The sequence below is a fragment of the Podarcis tiliguerta genome (genome assembly GCF_965153285.1).
Source record: "Podarcis tiliguerta genome assembly, chromosome: 8".
NCBI classification, from domain to species: Eukaryota; Metazoa; Chordata; class Lepidosauria; order Squamata; family Lacertidae; genus Podarcis; species Podarcis tiliguerta.
In genome coordinates this window covers 62,933,685-62,951,272 of record NC_139541.1, presented here as the reverse complement: position 1 = coordinate 62,951,272, position 17,588 = coordinate 62,933,685, and the positions used below count along the sequence as shown (strand labels likewise).

General features: G+C 48.1%; 1 protein-coding gene across 2 annotated transcripts in view; it reads left to right on the top strand.

Annotated features, from left to right (window-relative positions):
- Positions 1-16,709, top strand: part of LOC310684373 (digestive cysteine proteinase 1-like) — a 30,042-nt gene extending 13,333 nt beyond the window's left edge. Inside the window, exons 3-12 of one of the 2 annotated variants that reach the window (XR_014514739.1) lie at positions 1,255-1,347; positions 3,564-3,736; positions 6,849-7,092; positions 9,297-9,492; positions 10,442-10,635; positions 11,536-11,627; positions 12,954-13,115; positions 13,815-14,004; positions 15,550-16,430; positions 16,494-16,709. Coding sequence is in view for 1 of the 2 variants with exons in the window: in XM_083455439.1 (XP_083311565.1) it covers positions 1,255-1,347; positions 3,564-3,736; positions 6,849-7,092; positions 9,297-9,492; positions 10,442-10,635; positions 11,536-11,627; positions 12,954-13,115; positions 13,815-14,004; positions 15,550-15,737 (1,532 nt within the window). In the remaining variant the exon portion in view is untranslated. Of the gene's footprint in view, positions 1-1,254; positions 1,348-3,563; positions 3,737-6,848; positions 7,093-9,296; positions 9,493-10,441; positions 10,636-11,535; positions 11,628-12,953; positions 13,116-13,814; positions 14,005-15,549 lie in introns of both variants that reach the window. The other variant, XM_083455439.1, reaches the window with a different exon arrangement.
- The last annotated feature ends 879 nt before the right edge of the window (positions 16,710-17,588 follow it).

Genomic DNA, 17,588 nt, shown 5'->3' with positions numbered 1-17,588 from the left:
GGCCAGGGATGATGGGAATTGTAGCCTCAAAACATCTGGAGGGCCAAGTTTGCCTATGCCTGCTGTAGGTGCTGCCACACTGAGGGATCGCTTCCTTTCAAGTGTGACATAAACATTACTGTATATTGCACTTGTAAAAGTTCGAGTTCTGCAGACTGAATCATTTAAGTAGGTTAAGGCAGCCAATGGTCCTAAGTTCTTGAGGGCTTTCTATACTAATAACACAAACTCCTTGCATTTAACCTGGTAACAAATCAGCAGCCTCTGAGAAGGGGTGTGGCCAGGATTTTTGTTGGTGGGGGAGGCAGAATTCCCCACTGTGTCAGTGCCATGATCAATGCAGCCAGCAAGGAAAAAGCACTTAAGGGTGTGAAGTGGGGGGCAGTGAGAGGTGAGGCCTGAGAAGAGTTCTGAGGGCCACATGGAGAGGGCTGGGGGTGGTGGTAAGAATTTTTGCCATCCCTAAGGTTGTCAGAGTGATTCATCTAGACAGGCCCTCAGCAGGCCTTGTCTATTTCAGCCCACAAGAATGACAAATTAAATGCATTCCACAAACATTAAGATTTCAGACACTCAGAGCAATTTTTCCAATGAAATGAGAGCCACACTGCTTTCACAATGAGAGAGAATTGGAACCAGTGCATTCATGGTGACGTTTGGCACTTTACAGTATCTCCCCCCCCCCCCCCCCTTAACAACTTCAGTCTTCCATTCAGGTGTGTCCTCCATTTAACAACATGGGCAAAACTAGATAAGAGTCAGACAATTTTCCACAGTGGAATTTCCCCTCCTGTGCCCCATTTTCCTGGGGGAAATTAGCCACTTTACACACATACATTACTGGTTGTATCCAGCTTTAAGTTTCACTCTGAGCAGTTCCCTGAAGTAGACCTAACGTAGTCAACAGACCTAACTTATTCATGTTCATTAATTTCAGTGGGTCTACTTTGCATATCTTTAGCATTGTGTACAACCCGATGAGCAAATAACAGTTGCAAATACAATATTATGAGGCAAACTAGGAAGTTGAAAATCAGGGGAGCTTCCGCAAACACAGGGGGGAAATCCCAAGCTACACAGAACATTGATCTGGTTGCCCACTAAAAATCCATCTCAGTCACAGCAACAACTATGGAGACATTGAAGCATACTCTGTGGATGTGAGCGTAATCATGTGAGGTTACTTAATACGCAGGCAGCCAAAAAGTCCTTCCTCTGAGTCCCTCACCTGGAAACTCTCATTGTGTCTTGTAGGAGTCATCAACCTCCCTTATGCCGAAATTCAAGAGCCCTTCGAAGCCTGGTACAACCTTACTGGGAACAAGAGTCGCATCGAGTACTACGACGGTAAGAAGCCGTAGGGAGGGCAGTGGGGTGGGAACGGGATGCCAAATGCTCTTGGGGCTGGTATGGGAGACCTCATGCTCCCAAATAATATGATGGAAATGGAGAAGAGGAGCTGCAGATGTCACCTTGAGCACCTTGCAGGAAAGGTAGGGTGTAGATGCAATAATACAAGGCAGAAGTGGGTTTCTGCAGTGGAGGACAAAGTTGCTGGCAGGTATCCCAGACCAAACTAGATGAGACGATGGAGTAGGGACAGCATGGCTGGGTGTCAGCCAAGGGGCCCCCACCCAGCAAGGAGTGCACTGGACCTGCTCATCCTCCTCACCAAGGCAACTTTCTCAGCTGCTACTGCCTGCTGGCTCATTGGCCCTCTGCCTGGCTAGCAAGCAACTGGTAGCAGTCATAAGGAGGAAGGGCAACAGCAGTCTGGCATTGTGGCAGGGAGGAAGAAGTAGACTCAAGGAAGGCAGGAGGCCATGGGGGGTGGGGGCATCTTGTCCAAGGACCTTGCAAGACCTGGAGCTGATGCTTTGATGGAGGCTCCCCTTCTAGCTCTTTAACAACAGTTGCAATAAGCATAGGAAACTCCCTTACACCAAGTCAGACCACTGGTCCATTTGGCTCAGCGATGTCTACACCAGGGATGGGAAATTCCTTGCCTGCAGGCCAGTCTTGCCCCAAAGACGTTTTCCCCAAACCACAACCCACCTGCCCTTCACCATTGTCACAGGTGTTGTATGCTGACGAGTGAGAGAACAGGGTTCAATCCTGCACTGGCCTTACAGTCCTGCTCCCAACAACAAACAGGGCCACACAGCGTAGGCAGCAGGATTTGATCACAGGATTTTAGCATCAGAAGTGATACCAAAGGCCACCTAGCCCAGCCCCCCGCGATGCAAGAATCACGGCTGAAGAATCGCTGGCAGCTAATGTGCAGAGATTAAAGATCGGAGCAAGATCTGCATGAGATCCAGGATTTATAGTGGAGGGGGAGATTCTCAAAAGGGGTTTTGCAAGTCTCCTCCATGTTCCTTTTGAAGTCCCTCCCCACTTCCCTTCTAAGTCCCCGATCTTACAGCAAGATGGAGAAGCTCACAAAGTCTCCGTCCCTGTTTTAAGGGATACCTTTTGAATTTAAGCAGCGGCCTCCAGTGTTGTTAAACTGGAAATGATCTTCCCACTCCCCTAGTGGCCTGTGATTATGCTGAGGCTGCAAGCCTTAAATTAATTAAATAGTTGGAATGCTCACCTCAACATTTAGTTGTTAATGGGGGGGGGGCAGATTTAAAAGGTGTGGCTGCAACCAAAGAACAGTCTTTGCTTGCTTGCTTGCTGTTGAATTAAATTAACTTACTATTATTAAAGAGAGTCGTTCATTTGAGTGGTCATGTTTATTTAAAGTGTAAGCTCTCCTGCTTCCTTCAGGACCTCAGACCTCTTATTTGCTTCTTGGCATTCTGCAAATGCATTCACATTTGCTTTAATTTACATTTCTGAATTTATTTACATTTTATTTGATTGAAAGCTAAGCTAAAAAAAAAATTTAGCATGCAGTCAGTGGGCAGCTGTAGCCTGTACATCTCGTACTGAATAGTGAGCACAGGATATTCCCGTGATCTTCCTCATTCAGATTGGCCCATGTCACATGCCTGCTCTTCCAAATACCTTGACTCATTCCTAAAACATTCCTGATCTCCTTATTGGCTCTTTCAAGAACCTTCAAGGAGATTTGCAACAATAAAAAGCAACGCAGGCTGTGTGTACACCATACATTTAAAGCATCTGTCCCCACCCCCAAAAAAAAGAATCCTGGGAGCTGTAGTTTGCTAAGGGTGCTGGGAATCATAGCTTTGTGAAGGGTAAACTGCAGTTCCCAAGATTCTTTCAGGGCAGTCTGCTTTAAAATGTGTATGTGTGTGGAGCAACAATAAAAGAGGGGTTTCAAACCACAGTAGAAAGACAGGGTTAAAATGCATGTGGGACCCTGGCACTGTCGGACACCCCCACCCCTTTAGTGCCTTCCAACCCCTCCCTTCCCCTCTCGACTTTTTGGCTTGTGTACTTTGGTGAGCGGGGTGGGGTTGCTTGCTAAATCTCTGTTTATTAGCACATGTCTACAGGGGCCATCTGCCTGCAGAAGGATGAGCTCTTACTGCCTACTTGTATTTCCTCTCCTTTATGGCTGTTGCCGGTTTCTCCCCTTGCTTCTGCTGCAGGCCAAGTGGTGACCTTGCAGCTTGGGAGCACGAAGCCCTACGGCACCATGTTTAAGCTCACCCCGCAAACCACGGAGGACGTCGTGAATGCCGAGAAGTGCTTCCAGCTGAACGGCACCAAAGATGGACCTGTGAAACCGCAAGGCGTCTTTCCCAGCTTTAAAGGCTTCAAGGTGAACTAAAGAGCGAGTGGCCTGATAATATATCCTCCCCTTGTGGTCTACCCTGCTCAGTATTGTCTGCACTAAAGCACTGAGCCTCTTCGGCTTGCTGATCGGAAGGTCGATCGAATCCGTGCAATGGTATGAGCTCCCGTTGCTCAGTCCCAGCTCCTGCCAACTAGCAGTTCGAAAGCACACCAGTGCAAGTAGATAAATAGGTACCGCTACAGCAGGAAGGTAAACGGCGTTTCCGTGCACTCTGGCACTCGTCACAGTGTCCCGTTGCACCAGAAGCAGTTTTGTCATGCTGGCCACGTGACCTGGAAAGCTGTCTTTGGACAAATACCGGCTCCCTTGCCCTGAAAGCGAGATGAGCACCACACCCCATAGTCGTCTTTGACTGGACTCAACCATCCAGGGGTCCTTTACCTTTTACCTTTACCTTTGTCTGCACTGATTGGCAGTGGATCTCCAGGATTTTGACCTCAGAGATGCTGAGGATTGAACCTGGGTCCTTTGGCAGGCAAAGCAGTCTGAGCTAAGACCCTTCCCCACTTGGATCTGGAACACCTGCTATGGACTGATTCTGTCACCTTTGCCTGCTGGGCGCTTAGCCTTAGTTGCCCGTCAGTAAACGTGACATACCTTTCAGGGTGCTCATTGGTAATAACATTAATAATAATAATTTTATTTATATCCCACCCATCTGGCTGGGTTTCCGCAGCCGCTCTGTGCGGCTTACAGCACATATAAAACCACAACAAGACATCAAACATATCCTATACAGGCAACAAACAAACCAATAAATCAATAGAAACCAGTAATACCAGTTTATAGTTACACCCAAATTAAAATAACCACCAACCCCAACTAAACATTTAACCAACCCCCACCAGACAAAAACAGAACAGAGGAAGCAAAATTAGAACCGTTTAAAACATTGTAAAACTAGGGTTGCCATATTCTTTTTGGTGAAAGTTGTTGAGCTTTTTAGGAGTCTTTTAACTGTTTTCAGGGTGAGTGCGAGCCTTGCACCCTTGGCCAGGTGGACATAGGCCTTGCAGCAGGAAGCGCTCTTCTTTCCAGCACACATTGGAATGTGCAACATACGTGGAGATCATAGGGCTGGTTGCAAGCAGCTGAGACTTGCAGCTGGGGCAAGGGCATCGGCTCTGGAATTTGTAGTCCAAAGTGTTAAGGAGGGTGCTAGATTAGGAGAGGCTGTGATAGAGCTCTGCCACGGAGCTATGGTCCTTTCCTCAAAGTCTCTTCCAAGCCCAGTCTCCCGTGGCTTAGGAATTAGGTGCATAGGAAGCTGGCTTTTTAGACCCAAGGTTAATCCGGATCAGTATTGCCTACACCAACTGGCCACGGCTCTTCAGGGTTCTAGGAAGGGGACCTTACCAGGCCTGCCTGGGATTCAAATCTAGTAGTTTCTGCTATTTGCTCTGCCTCTGAACTATGGAACTTCCCCAATGTACACAGGAAAGAATCCTATACAGTGGTACCTCGGGTTAAGAACTTAATTTGTTCTGGAGCTCCGTTCTTAACCTGAAACTGTTCTTAACCTGAGGTACCACTTTAGCTAATGGGGCCTCCTGCTGCCGCTGCATGATTTCTGTTCTCATCCTGAAGCAAAGTTCTTAACCCGAGGTACTATTTCTGGGTTAGCAGAGTCTGTAACCCGAAGCATCTGTAACCTGAAGTGTCTGTAACCCGAGGTACCACTGTGTCAGTATCGGACTCCTTGTCCTTTGGCCCATGCAAAAATGTGCCACTTGATTCCTCATTAAGTGGAGATGCCAGGAATTGAACCCAGGACCTTCTACATGCAAGGCAGGTGCTCTGCCACTGAGCTATAGCTCCTCCCCAGTTCACCAGCCTCTTGTAGCCTACCTGTCTACATCTGCTTCAGAGGCTGCTGTGCTTGCAGGGAGACCTGCCAGCTGCAGATGTCACTTGACATTTCAGCCCCTTCCCTTTCTGACAGGGCTCAAGAGAGCTGCTCCTGTCGAAAGAGGGTGGCAGGTCCTCAGGCAGCTTGGCTCAGTGATTCAGCCGCTTGCCATAAGCTGCTCTGGCATGTGCCAAGCTTCCAGAACGAATGCAAAATAGGCTTCGCCCAGATGCAGTTCCTTGATAATCGTGAAAAGTTGTTCCACGGTGGCTGTTAAAAGTGGCGCACGTTGCAGGGAAGATGTGTTTGATGACAAGCTGTAACTTGACTTTTGCCAAGCTGCTGCCCTGAATAGTGAAGTCAGTGTGTGCTGCCCTGAATAGTGAAGTCAGTGTGTGTGTCCGTGCGTCCGTGTGTGTGCATGTGTGACTTTGCTTTAGTTGGAAGACTTAAAAAACAGGGAGGGAGATGGGGAGCTCTAGGCCAGGCATAGGCGAACTCGGCCCTCCAGATGTTTTGGGACTACATCTCCCATCATCCCTAGCCAACAGGACCAGTAGTCAGGGATGATGGGAGTTGTAGTCCCAAAACATCTGGAGGGCCAAGTTTGCCTATGCCTGCTCTACACCAAGAGGAGTCCATGTGATGCCCTCCTGCTGTTGCCTGGCTACTGCAACCATCTGGCCCCAAGCCACTCTGGGGGCCTTTTTTGGCTGAAAAGTGGGGTAAAAATGCTGCAAGCAAGCATCATTCAATAGATGCAGCTTGCAAGTGAACTCCAGTATTACACAGTGGACGCTGGCAACCTGTCCAGCTTAATTGGTAGGCTATTTATTTGGAGGCTATGGGAGACTAGAGCAGGGGGAACCAAACTAGCTTTTGGGACTATAACTCCTGTCATCCCAGGCCAGAGCTGGTGGTCCCAATGAGAATTGTAGTCCAACAATATATGGAGGGCACCATATTGGCCACCTTTGGAGGAGACATAAGAGAGCTAGATAGACCAGAATGATGACCTCGGGTTGCATCCAGCTATGTTCTGCTCCGAGTGGACATACTAAAAAGAATAATCCCCATTAAAGTCAATGGGTTGTTTGCCGTGCGTGTCCCACTCAGAGTAGACCCATTGGAATTGATGGATAGGGCTAACTTAAGTTTATGAATTGGTAGGACTCGCATTGGATTACAGCCCTTTTCATGCCTGCCCTTTCCATTGCTCCTCCCCAGCCCATAAGGGAAGAATACTACAAAGGCAAATACTGCACCGTGTGGCAGAACATCTCTTACGGGGGCAAGAAGAAGAATATCTACACCATGTGGGTCACCAACAGCAGCTGCGGTGTGTCGCCTGTGCACTACGAGATGAAGGGTTTCAACACTTTGCTGGGGTCCCACTACGACAAGTATGAAATAGATTACACTGACTTCTCCAACAGCTTCCCAGCTTCCGTCTTCAACCTGAAGCCGAACGGTGAGTACGAGATTATCCTTCCGCACCCTTCCTCCAAGTAGCTCAGGGTGATCTCGCTCACAGCGGCAAAACAACTTATCTGGGTTTATCTTGCTCAACAACTTTGTAAGGCGGGCTGGTCCACATGTGGCCTCGAGCGGTTCCGCATCTTCGCAATGGATCTTTTGCCTGAGTTTGACATGTTAGCCTCTGCACTGCAGGGGTGAGGAATCCCGGGGCTCTTTGCCTGTTGTTGGACTCCATCTCCCATCAGCCCCAGCCAGCATGGCCCAATTGTCAGGGAAGGTGGGAGTTGTAGTCAAATGGCACATGGAGGGCTGCAGGTTCCCTGTTCATTTCTGCTTTGCAGCTTCTCTCTTGTGTTTTCTGTGGCTTGGTTGGCATTCCACAAAGTGCACCCCTCACAGAGCTGCTGTTCCAAGCACTCTTAGCAAACTATAGCTCCCGGGATTCTTTGGAGGTGCTTTAAACATGTTCTAAATGTGTTCTTTAATTGTACGGTGCGGATGTGATCTAACTGGTTGGAGCACTTTGTGGAATGCCAACCAAACCACAACAAACACAAGGGCAACAAAGTATGAAATAGTTCTGTAGCACAAGATCTGGCAGAACGTTGTGGTGTGTGTGTGTGCATCTAGTCCTTAAGACAAGATATTCTGTCCCAAATCCTCCCTAGCAGGCACCCACCCTATTCTTTCCTGAAAAGCGTAAACTACTGTGATTTCTTCACCTTCGTGTTGAGCTTATTTCTTTGCTGAACCTTCCTGGTCCAGTTGGAATATTCTGAGCTGGTTTTGCAGAACACATTAAAAGCGTAGTTTTAAACCCCCATCCTGCCACTTCTCCTGCTGATGAGACAAGCCAGAATATGGCCCGTTGCATCATTCGAATTTGGGCTGGTTCGTTTCTCTCCAGACAAACCGCAAGTGGGAGCCAAGGTGTGTTTATGGCTTACCACATGTGGTTTATTTGGGGGAAAACAAACCATGCACCTGGGTTTGTATAACACAACAAGCCAGATTCTGGCTCAATCGGGTTGCTGTGCGGGAGGAGCGTCGTGGGAACTTTTACTATGCAGCAGCTCACTGCTCATTCACAGGAAACCATAGTTCATCTTAAACTATGGTTGGTGCTGCAGGAGCCAATGTCGTGTGTTTGGGATGCTGTTGGACTACAACTCACACTGACCGCTGGCCATGCTGATGGGACTGGAGATGATTAGAAGTCACCACATTGGCTACCCTTGGTTTTAATGCAAGAGTGGGATACCTTTGTCAACCTGAGGGCCAGTTCCCATGTGGGCTGCCTCCCTGGGGCTGCATAACAAGTGGTAGATGTGGCCAGACACACACCACTCCCAATCCAGGCAAGCAAGAGGTATAACAAGAGGTATAAGCAGGGCCAGTGAAGGGTTTGGCCTGGGCGCATGGCCTGGGCAGAGTCCTGAGGAACAATCAGAAAAGCCCCAGGAGCTCCAATCAGTCCCCAGGCTTGACGTTCCTCAACTGGACCTCTGTTTCCATGTGTCAGCTAAATCAGCCTCTCCATAGTCAGACCTTCTACCTGCTTGTCTGTTAGGAGAATAGATAGGACAATAACTGATTGATCTGTTTGAGGGCCACAATCTAAGAAGGATATTGACAAGTTGGAACGTGTGCAGAGGAGGGCGGCCAAGATGATCAAGGGTCTGGAAACCAAGCCTTATGTGGAATGGCTGAGGGAGTTGGGTATGTTTAGCCTAGAACAGAGGAGATTGAGGGGAGATAACGATGGCCATCTTCAAATATCTCAAGGGCTATCACATGGAAGATGGAGCAAGCTTTTTTCTCCTGATCTGGAGGGTAGGAAGCCAGTGGCTTCAAGTTACAAGAAGGGTGGTTCTTACTAAACACCAGGAACATCTTTCTGACAGTAAGAGCTGTTCAGCAGTGGAACAGTCTTCCTTGTGGGGTTGTGGACTCCCCTTCAATGGAGGTTTTTCAGCACAGGCTGGGTGGCCACCTGCCATGGATGCTTTGGTTGAAATCCCTGCTTATTTTATTTTTTGAATGTTCTAAATAGTTGTTTTTAACTCTTTATAATTTTATCATTGTATTCTCTTTGTGTATTCTGCTTTGAGGATTTTATTGATTTCTTTACAATCAAGCAGTGTCTACTTATTAGGAAATAAATAAATAAATCTGCCGGGTGCGTTTTCTCCCTAGAAACAAAACTATGCGATGAACTGCCCGGCGACTCCTCAGAGCACCACATCATGGCAAACCCCATGGCAGATTTTGTGGGGGGAGAAGAGGACCGAGCCCACCAACTGTTCCACCAATACAGGAAACGGTTTGGAAAGACCTACGACGATGAACGGGAGATGGAACACAGGAAGCACACCTTCACCCACAACATGAGGTCATTGGTTGTATTTGAATTTTTTTTTCATCCTGTCCTTCAGCCAAAAAAAAGGGCTCTGGGAGCCACAAGAAGATAGTCCCTGACCTCAGGTTTACAATCTAAAAGGCACAGCACAAAAGGGAAAAGGGACTGGGAGGGGAGAGGGGGGAAGCAATCTTAGGAGGTAGTTGCATTATTTTGATAATGACTACCTAGGATAGAGGGACGGGGGTGGCGCTGTGGGTTAAACCACAGAGCCTAGAGCTTGCCAATCAGAAGGTCGGCGGTTCAATCCTGCGACGGGGTGAGCTCCGGTTGCTTGGTCCCTGCTCTTGCCAACCTAGCAGTTCGAAAGCACGTCAAAGTGCAAGTAGATAAATAGGTACCGCTCCAGTGGGAAGGTAAATGGCGTTTCCGTGCGCTGCTCTGGTTCACCAGAAGCGGCTTAGTCATGCTGGCCATATGACCCGGAAGCTGTACGCTGGCTCCCTCGGCCAATAAAGCGAGATGAGTGCCGCAACCCCAGAGTCGGCCACGACTGGACCTAATGGTCAGAGGTCCCCTTACCTTACCTAGGACTGAAATATTTGAAGAGGAGGAGCTAGATATTGGTGGCTTTTCAAGCAGAGCTAATGGAGAAGCTCTGTCATCCCATCTCACCTTTACTGATGGAGTATATTATAAAAAGGAGTAATTATGAAACAGTTGGTGACTGTGCTGTCAGAGTCAAAGCATGGGATCTGAAATCTTGCGCCAATATATTTAGATCTGGCTCTGGTTCCTGGAGGTGAGGGGAAGGAACATAGGGAGATGCTCTATACCAAGTCACACCAGTGCTCACACCATTGCTGTCAATACTGACTGGCAGCAGTGGTTAGGGGAGGACGACAACAAGCCTGAGCCGCCCCCTGCCCAGCCCAGCCCTTTCTCCTCCAGCTTTCCAATTCTTTCTGCCCCCCCCCCCCAGGTTTGTCCATTCCAAGAACCGGGCCAACCTCTCCTACAAGCTGGCGCTGAACCACTTGGCGGACCTCACCCAGGACGAGATAGCTGTGATGAGAGGCAAGCTCAAGACCACAGCGCCAAACAACGGCCTGCCTTTCCCTGAGGAGATGTACGTGGGCCTAATCCTGCCAGAGAGCTTGGACTGGCGGCTTTACGGTGAGTGGTGTTGGAAGGCAATCCTTTGTAGGCAAGGAACAAATAAGAAGGGGATTATACTGAGTTGTGCCATTGGTCCATCAAGTTCAATACTGTCTACACTGACTGGCAGCAGCTTTTTAGGATTTCAGGCTGGCCTCTCTCCAAGCCCTACCTGGAGATGCTGGGGACTGAACCTGGGACCGTCTGCATGCAAGGCGGATGCTATATCTCTGAGCTATAGGCACCAATTGTTGTAAGCAAATGTGGTCCTAAGCCTTGGGAAATGCAGAGGAGAGCAATAGAATATTCTGATGTTTTTTATTTCTGCCTGAAAAGTGGCTGTGGAGACTCTGCAACTTGACTGGAGCAGTGGTAATGGAGAAGAGGGCATTAGTTCCCTCCCAGCCAGATGCAGATATTCCAATATATTCCAATATACATACAGGTATTCCTCTGTTTGCCCTAAGGGCTCATCCACACTTTTTGCTTTCTCCCAGGAAAACCTGCTCTGTAATGCTGAATTGGAGCAAACCTCAATAGGGTTTTCTTTGGACTGATGTTTGCTCCCATTTAGCATTACAGAGTGGGTTTTCCTGGGAGACAGCGCAAAGGCAGAACCATTCCAACTCATGCCTAGAATGAATGGACAAGTGGGAAACCTCTTTGATCTGTACTTTCTAGGCATGGGGCAAGCAGAAGTTTCCCCAGCGCTGCTGCTCCACTCAAATGTCCCCCCCTCCCTGTCCCCCAGTTTGTTTTAATTAAAAATGAAAACAGAATTAACTCTTGAATGGCGCATCCTTGAAGTTACACACCTCTGCTGCTCCACATCCAAAAGGAGTGATGTTGCAGTAGCTTGATGGCGACGGAAATGGTTGTGCAGGTGGATCTCAACTCTTTTCTGCTTGTCCCTTCCAGGTGCAGTGACTCCAGTTAAGGACCAGGCTGTGTGTGGCTCCTGCTGGAGTTTCTCCAGCACTGGAGCCCTCGAAGGGGCTCTCTTCCTCAAGGTAAGAGCTCACCTGTCTCTTACCAGGGAATTTCCTTTCAACTAATTTGGAAGGTGTTGGAGAACTCATAGATTGGATGCTACATAGATCCAAGCTGTTCACATTCCTGAGAAAAGTATTCTATTATTGTCCCCAGACACTCTGGGTGGCTACAAACTTCCCGATACAGGGCTGCCTTCAGGTGTCTCCTAAAAGTTGTGTAGTTCTTCATCTCCTTGACATCTGAAGGGAGGACGTTCCACAGGGAGAGCTACCCAGCAGGTGTGTCATTTCTGCTTACCAGGAGACATGATGGGGAGGTTGGTGCGGTGCACAGGCGTGCTGATGGAAATAATGCTGTGATACTGCTGGTGCACTTACACTGCACTGAGCTCCCCACCACCTCCCTCCTGGTAAGCAGTGGCAACGTCTATTTTAATATTTCATTTAGTACATTTAATTTCCCACTTCTATTCAGTAGGGGGAGCACAGAGCAGGGATACAAAAAGGCATCATTTTCCATTCCACGTTGTAGCTATTGCATGCAGCTCTGCTTCCATTCCGCCGCAGTTCATCTTTCACCACAACTTCACCTCACTGTCCACTGTGGCAAAATTGCACAGTTGGCTATATAAATTACACTGTCATTTCATTCTTCCACTCTGTTTTTTTCAATGCTAAGGAAACACAATGCAAGGGGTTTTTTTGGCGGCGGGGAGGGGGGGGGAGGAAGCTTAATTGATGCATAATCATTTGTGGACTGAAAGCACCAACAGTGAATGCCAGTAATTTTTTCTGGATTGATTTTCATTCTGAACATGGGTCAAATTCCTTTGGAATTTTCCAACACCCCAGGTTAGTGGTCTCCAATCCAGATACAGGCCAGTGACAAAGCTGCTCAGCTTCAGCAAAGAAACGGCCCTATTTTCCACATTATGAATGTAACTTTGCTTCAGCAGTAAAATATGCTATTAATGCTTCTTTTCTAAAGGGAATGTTCCATGTGTGCTATCCTGACATTTACGGTTTAGCACTGCGTGGCTAAGCAGGTACAGTGGTACCTGTTTCTGAACGTCTCTATTGGCGAACATTTCAGAACTCGAACGCCATAAACCCAGAAATAAACGCTTCCGTTTTTTAACGTGCCTCGGAAGTCGAGTGGCTTCCACTGAGTGTATTCTCAATTTTCTCTGTTAAATTTGCAGACTGCCCTTTGTGCCTCAGTTTTCGGACGTTTCGGAACTTGAACGGTCTTCCAGAATAGATTACGTCCGAAAACCCAAGGTACCACTGTAACAGTTTCCTCTCAACCAAGACTGACATTTTGCTTCTCTCCTGTTTCCCCAGACTGGGCAGCTCATCCCTCTGTCTCAGCAAATCCTCATTGACTGCTCTTGGGGCTTTGGGAACTATGCCTGTGACGGTGGCGAGGAGTTTCAGGCGTTCGAGTGGGTCCTGAAGCACGGCGGCATTGCCAGCACAGAGTCCTACGGCCCATACAAAGGCCAGGTGAGAGAAGTCAAACCAGAATTAGTTTACTAATAAGCCATTTATTACACAACAGCTCCCAGGATTCTTTGGTGGAAGCTGTGACTGTTTCAAGTGGCGTCATAGTGCTTTGAATGTGAATATTCAAGAATCTTGAGAAGGAAAGTCTGCCAATCTCACAGAGTGGAATTATGCCCACTGACTCCATCCTTGGCTGCACGTTCATGTGAAAGAGGGGTGGGCATCTATACTGATGCTGTGCATTGGAGAGCATGTGTCTGGCAGGCACACTGGCGTCTGAAGACTTCGCCAGGAGGTGGAAACTCCAGCACTCCACACAAATGTGTTTCTTGAGCACGATAGCATTTGTATGTGCAGCATCACTATGTACGTCATATGTATGCCAGTCTTGACTGTGCATAGGGTGGCAGGCAATGAGGTAAGGCGGAGATATGCATGGGCATAGAAGGTTGTGGTTTGCACAGTGTGCTGTGAACTGGTTATCCAGCAGCGGTGTCCCCAGCCCTCCAGCTAAACTGATCAAGCCCAGACTAGAGGGGCAGATCAGTGAAGACTCCAGACAGCACATGGAGGAAGAAATGTCTTCGGAGAGCTTTTAGGAACTCCTGGACAACAATGGTGGTTAATGAAATGATGAGTGAAATCTTGGGGTTTTCTTTTTGGGGTTCATCCCCACCTGGTGATTCTTCTCTCTTTCAGAATGGCTACTGCCATAGCAACGACACTCAGCTTGTTGGCAAACTCAAAGGCTACGTCAATGTCACCTCTGGGAACTGTACTGCTCTGAAAGCTGCCATCTACAAGCATGGCCCCGTGTCTGTCAGCATCGACGCCTCCCACCGAAGCTTTTCCTTCTATTCCAACGGTGTCTACTACGAGCCCAAGTGTGGTGAGTCCCAGCCTATGAGATTGTGGCAGAAAACTGTAAATTAGGGCGGGGAATCTCTTCTAGCCTGCGGGCCACATTTTCTCTTGCTTGTGGGTAATCTTCCAGGGGCCGTAGGCTAGGGGTGAACAAAGCCAGAGGCAAAACAGAGCAGAGCAGCGGGTGTGAATCCTACCTTTATGCAGTAGGCTATGTTCCCCCTGAACTACACCTCTCCATCCTGGCAAACGAGTCCTTGTCAAAGTTACACCCTCAAGGAGGAGTGGAGCAGAGCTGGTGAGGAGTGTGGCTTGGTGTGGGGTAGGCTGTGGCCTAGGGGGAGACCCCCGAGCCAAATAGAGAGGCCCAGAGGGCTGCATTTGTCCCCTGGGCTCAAGGATCCCACCTACCTGCTGTAAATAAAGTTGCACTTCCTGCGATGCATCTCAAGAGCACTTGGCATAACCTTCACATCATCCCACATGGCTATTTGCGATACGGTAAACTCCTCCATGCTTTGTATGCTGAAATTGGAAGCTAATGCCTCCCCAGGTTATGGTCTGAAGGCATGTGAGGCTACTGAAACAAATGTCCCAGGTCTAGGTCTGGTCAGTGCTTGGATATGGGTGGTCACCTGGGTACCGCACGTAAGACATCTTGGGTTCTATAATGGAAGAAATGCAAGGCAGTAAATAAATACATAGATGCTGATTTCCACTGCAACATCCTCTGTGCTATCTGCACAGACATCAGCCCTATGCAAATCGGAGCGAGGCCGTGGATATCTGGATGGTCACTTTGAAAACAGGATGCTAAACTAGATAGGCCTTGGCAGGGATCTCCTGTCCTCTTGATTGCTGTGGCAAGCTAGAGCACCACCCACATAGATCTAAAAGTTTCGGGTGCCTACGCACTCACTAAGAGATCTACTTGTGGGAAAGTTCTGCACCCTGCTGCTTTCAAAGGGGAGTTGAGGTCCAGCAATGCACATCAGCTGCAACCAACAGGACCAGTGGTTGAGGGTGACTGACGTTGTAGTCTAGCAGTGTTGGCAAGTCAATAGCCTCTTTACCTCTGAGGTAGAGGATGGTGTCACATGGCAGCCTGGGTGATGATAATCACCGCTTACAGAAAGTGTGCGCAATGGTTGTTACTGCAAATCATCAGCTGGTTATAATTACGCCTTTTGGCAAGCACTGCCAAGACCTTTGCATATCTCATTCATCGTCCCGACCCAACCTAGGAGGCAGGTCATTATCACAATCCCATTTTGCATATGGTATTTGGGATGAGGAAGAATGCAAATGGGTCACTCAAGGTAACCCAGTAAGTAGCTTTCTCTCTTCCTGGTCCCACTCTTAGGGTCTGGATCCTTGTGGGTAATCCTGAGTTCTAATATGGTGAGAGGAAAATGATCTCCCTTTTCTGCAGGAGGCCATTGCACATGAGGAACTGAACTCTCAATCTTCAGCAGTACATTTGGGTGGCAGCCATGCTCCTGTGCTCTTTTCCATTATCCCACTTGTTACAAAGCTTGATTCTTTTATTTTATTTTTAATCCATTTTTAGGAAACAAACGAGGCCAGCTGGATCATGCGGTCCTAGCTGTAGGTTACGGTGTCCTCCAAGGGGAACTCTACTGGCTTGTGAAGAACTCCTGGTCCACCTACTGGGGAAATGATGGCTACATCCTCATGTCTATGAAAGACAACAACTGTGGAGTTGCCACTGATGCCACGTTCCCGATCATGGCATAACCCGACCTTGCCTTGGGAAGCTCCTTCAGGGAATCTCAGAGCTGATACTGTCCAAATATATATTTTGCTCTCAATCAGGACCACCACCCCACATACGCCCAAAACTCCTAAACATCCCTAACATATTTGTTTTTGTGTGCTGAAATCTTTAGCCACAGGGCTGGAAGAGTTTTCGGGTTGTTGTTGTTGTTGTATTTTTGTTGTTTTAAAAAAAGCCTAATCTCAACTATATTGGAAGCTATTTCATGAAGGCTTTTCCCCACCCTGAGAAGCAGGGTCTAAATACTACCCTGGATAAATAAAACCACAAAGGCCAGCTTCTGATTGGCTGCAGAAAGCTCCTGCAGCCAATCGGAAGCCCCGTTGGACATTTGGGTTCCGAAAATAGTCACTTCTGTGTTTGTGGTGTTCGGGAGCCAAAATATTTGACTTACAAGGCGTTTGGGATTCAAGGTACGACTGTAATAAGAATTATAGAAGCCGTTTTCTTGGGTGTTTGCTGTCCCCTCACCATGAACCCCTGTTTCCAAAGCTTTTACAAAAACCGCTGTACAAACCGCAGCACAATGTATTACTGTGCCAGGCCTGGAAATTTGCAAGTGGGTGGGGAATTCCTTAAGGCCATGCACAAGCCAAGGAGCTATGTCCTTGTGGGCCTTAGGTCAGGGAGGTGGAACGTGTGCCCTTCCAGATGTTGCTAGACTACAACTCCCATCATCCCTGAGCAGCCACCATGCTTGCTGGAGCTGATGGGAGTTGTAGTCCCAATACCACCTGGAGCTCAGCAGCTCCTCATCCCCACTTCCTGGAGTGCAGGATTCTTTTTACATGAAAGGTGATATACAGCAGTTGTAGAAGGATGGGTGATCAACTATGGCTTTGTCAAAGCTCCATTCTCAGGTGTTCCCTCCTCTTCTGCATCAGTTGCTATGGCTCTTCCCAAGTGAGCCAATTAAAAATATGTACATACCATGTGTCCTTGTCTGTCTTATTACTTCTTACAATGCACTTGGCACAGCACTGAAGCAACATCAGGAAGACCAAGCCAGTGAATAAAGGGGGGGGGGAGGTTGGAGTTTCGCTTCCTGAAACTGGAGCTTACATCTCCTCTAGCTTGAGGGGTTGTGGGAGTTCCTTATTCCCTCAGGTTTATAGTCTGAAATACGTGACACCCAAAGAAAAAGGGATAGGGAGGGAGCAAGAAAAACAGCAAGTGCAGGTGCCAGCTCTTAAGGTTACAGTTCTTCTAATGGCAGCTGATCTCTGAGGGGAAACAATGGGAAAACTCCTGCTCTGCTCTGCTCTGCAGCCTGACAGCATGAAAAGCCAGGGACCAAAACAACAGAAGGCCCTGTCTGCGCTGTACAATCAAAGCAGTTTCATACCAATTTAAACAGTGGTTTAACAGTTCGTCTTCCTAGGGAATTCTGGGAATTGTAGCTCTGTGAGGGGAATAAGGGCCTCCTAATAGCACCCTTCTCAAGCTACAGTTCCCAGGATGCTTTGGGGAAAAGTTATGACGGATAGTGCTTTAAACATGAGGAAAAGGGAACTCAGGTGTATGTGTATACTTGCCTGCTCAGACAAAAAAAATGCCATGATGGCACATTGCCCCTAGGCCTCATGCACACAATTATGTCATAGAGCATGGTTATTAAAAGGGATTCTGTGCTGGTGGAGTTTATTAAGTGTTAAGCTGGCCACTCGACACACCAGTTATTAGTGCTGGGAATAACTGCGTGGAAAGTGTTGCCATGATCAAAGGCGCGCATAATTTTGGTGGCAAATGCTTACTCCAGCCACAGGCCTTCATTAGCCGTCCCTGCCTGGAGCCATTTCGGTGGTTTCGGC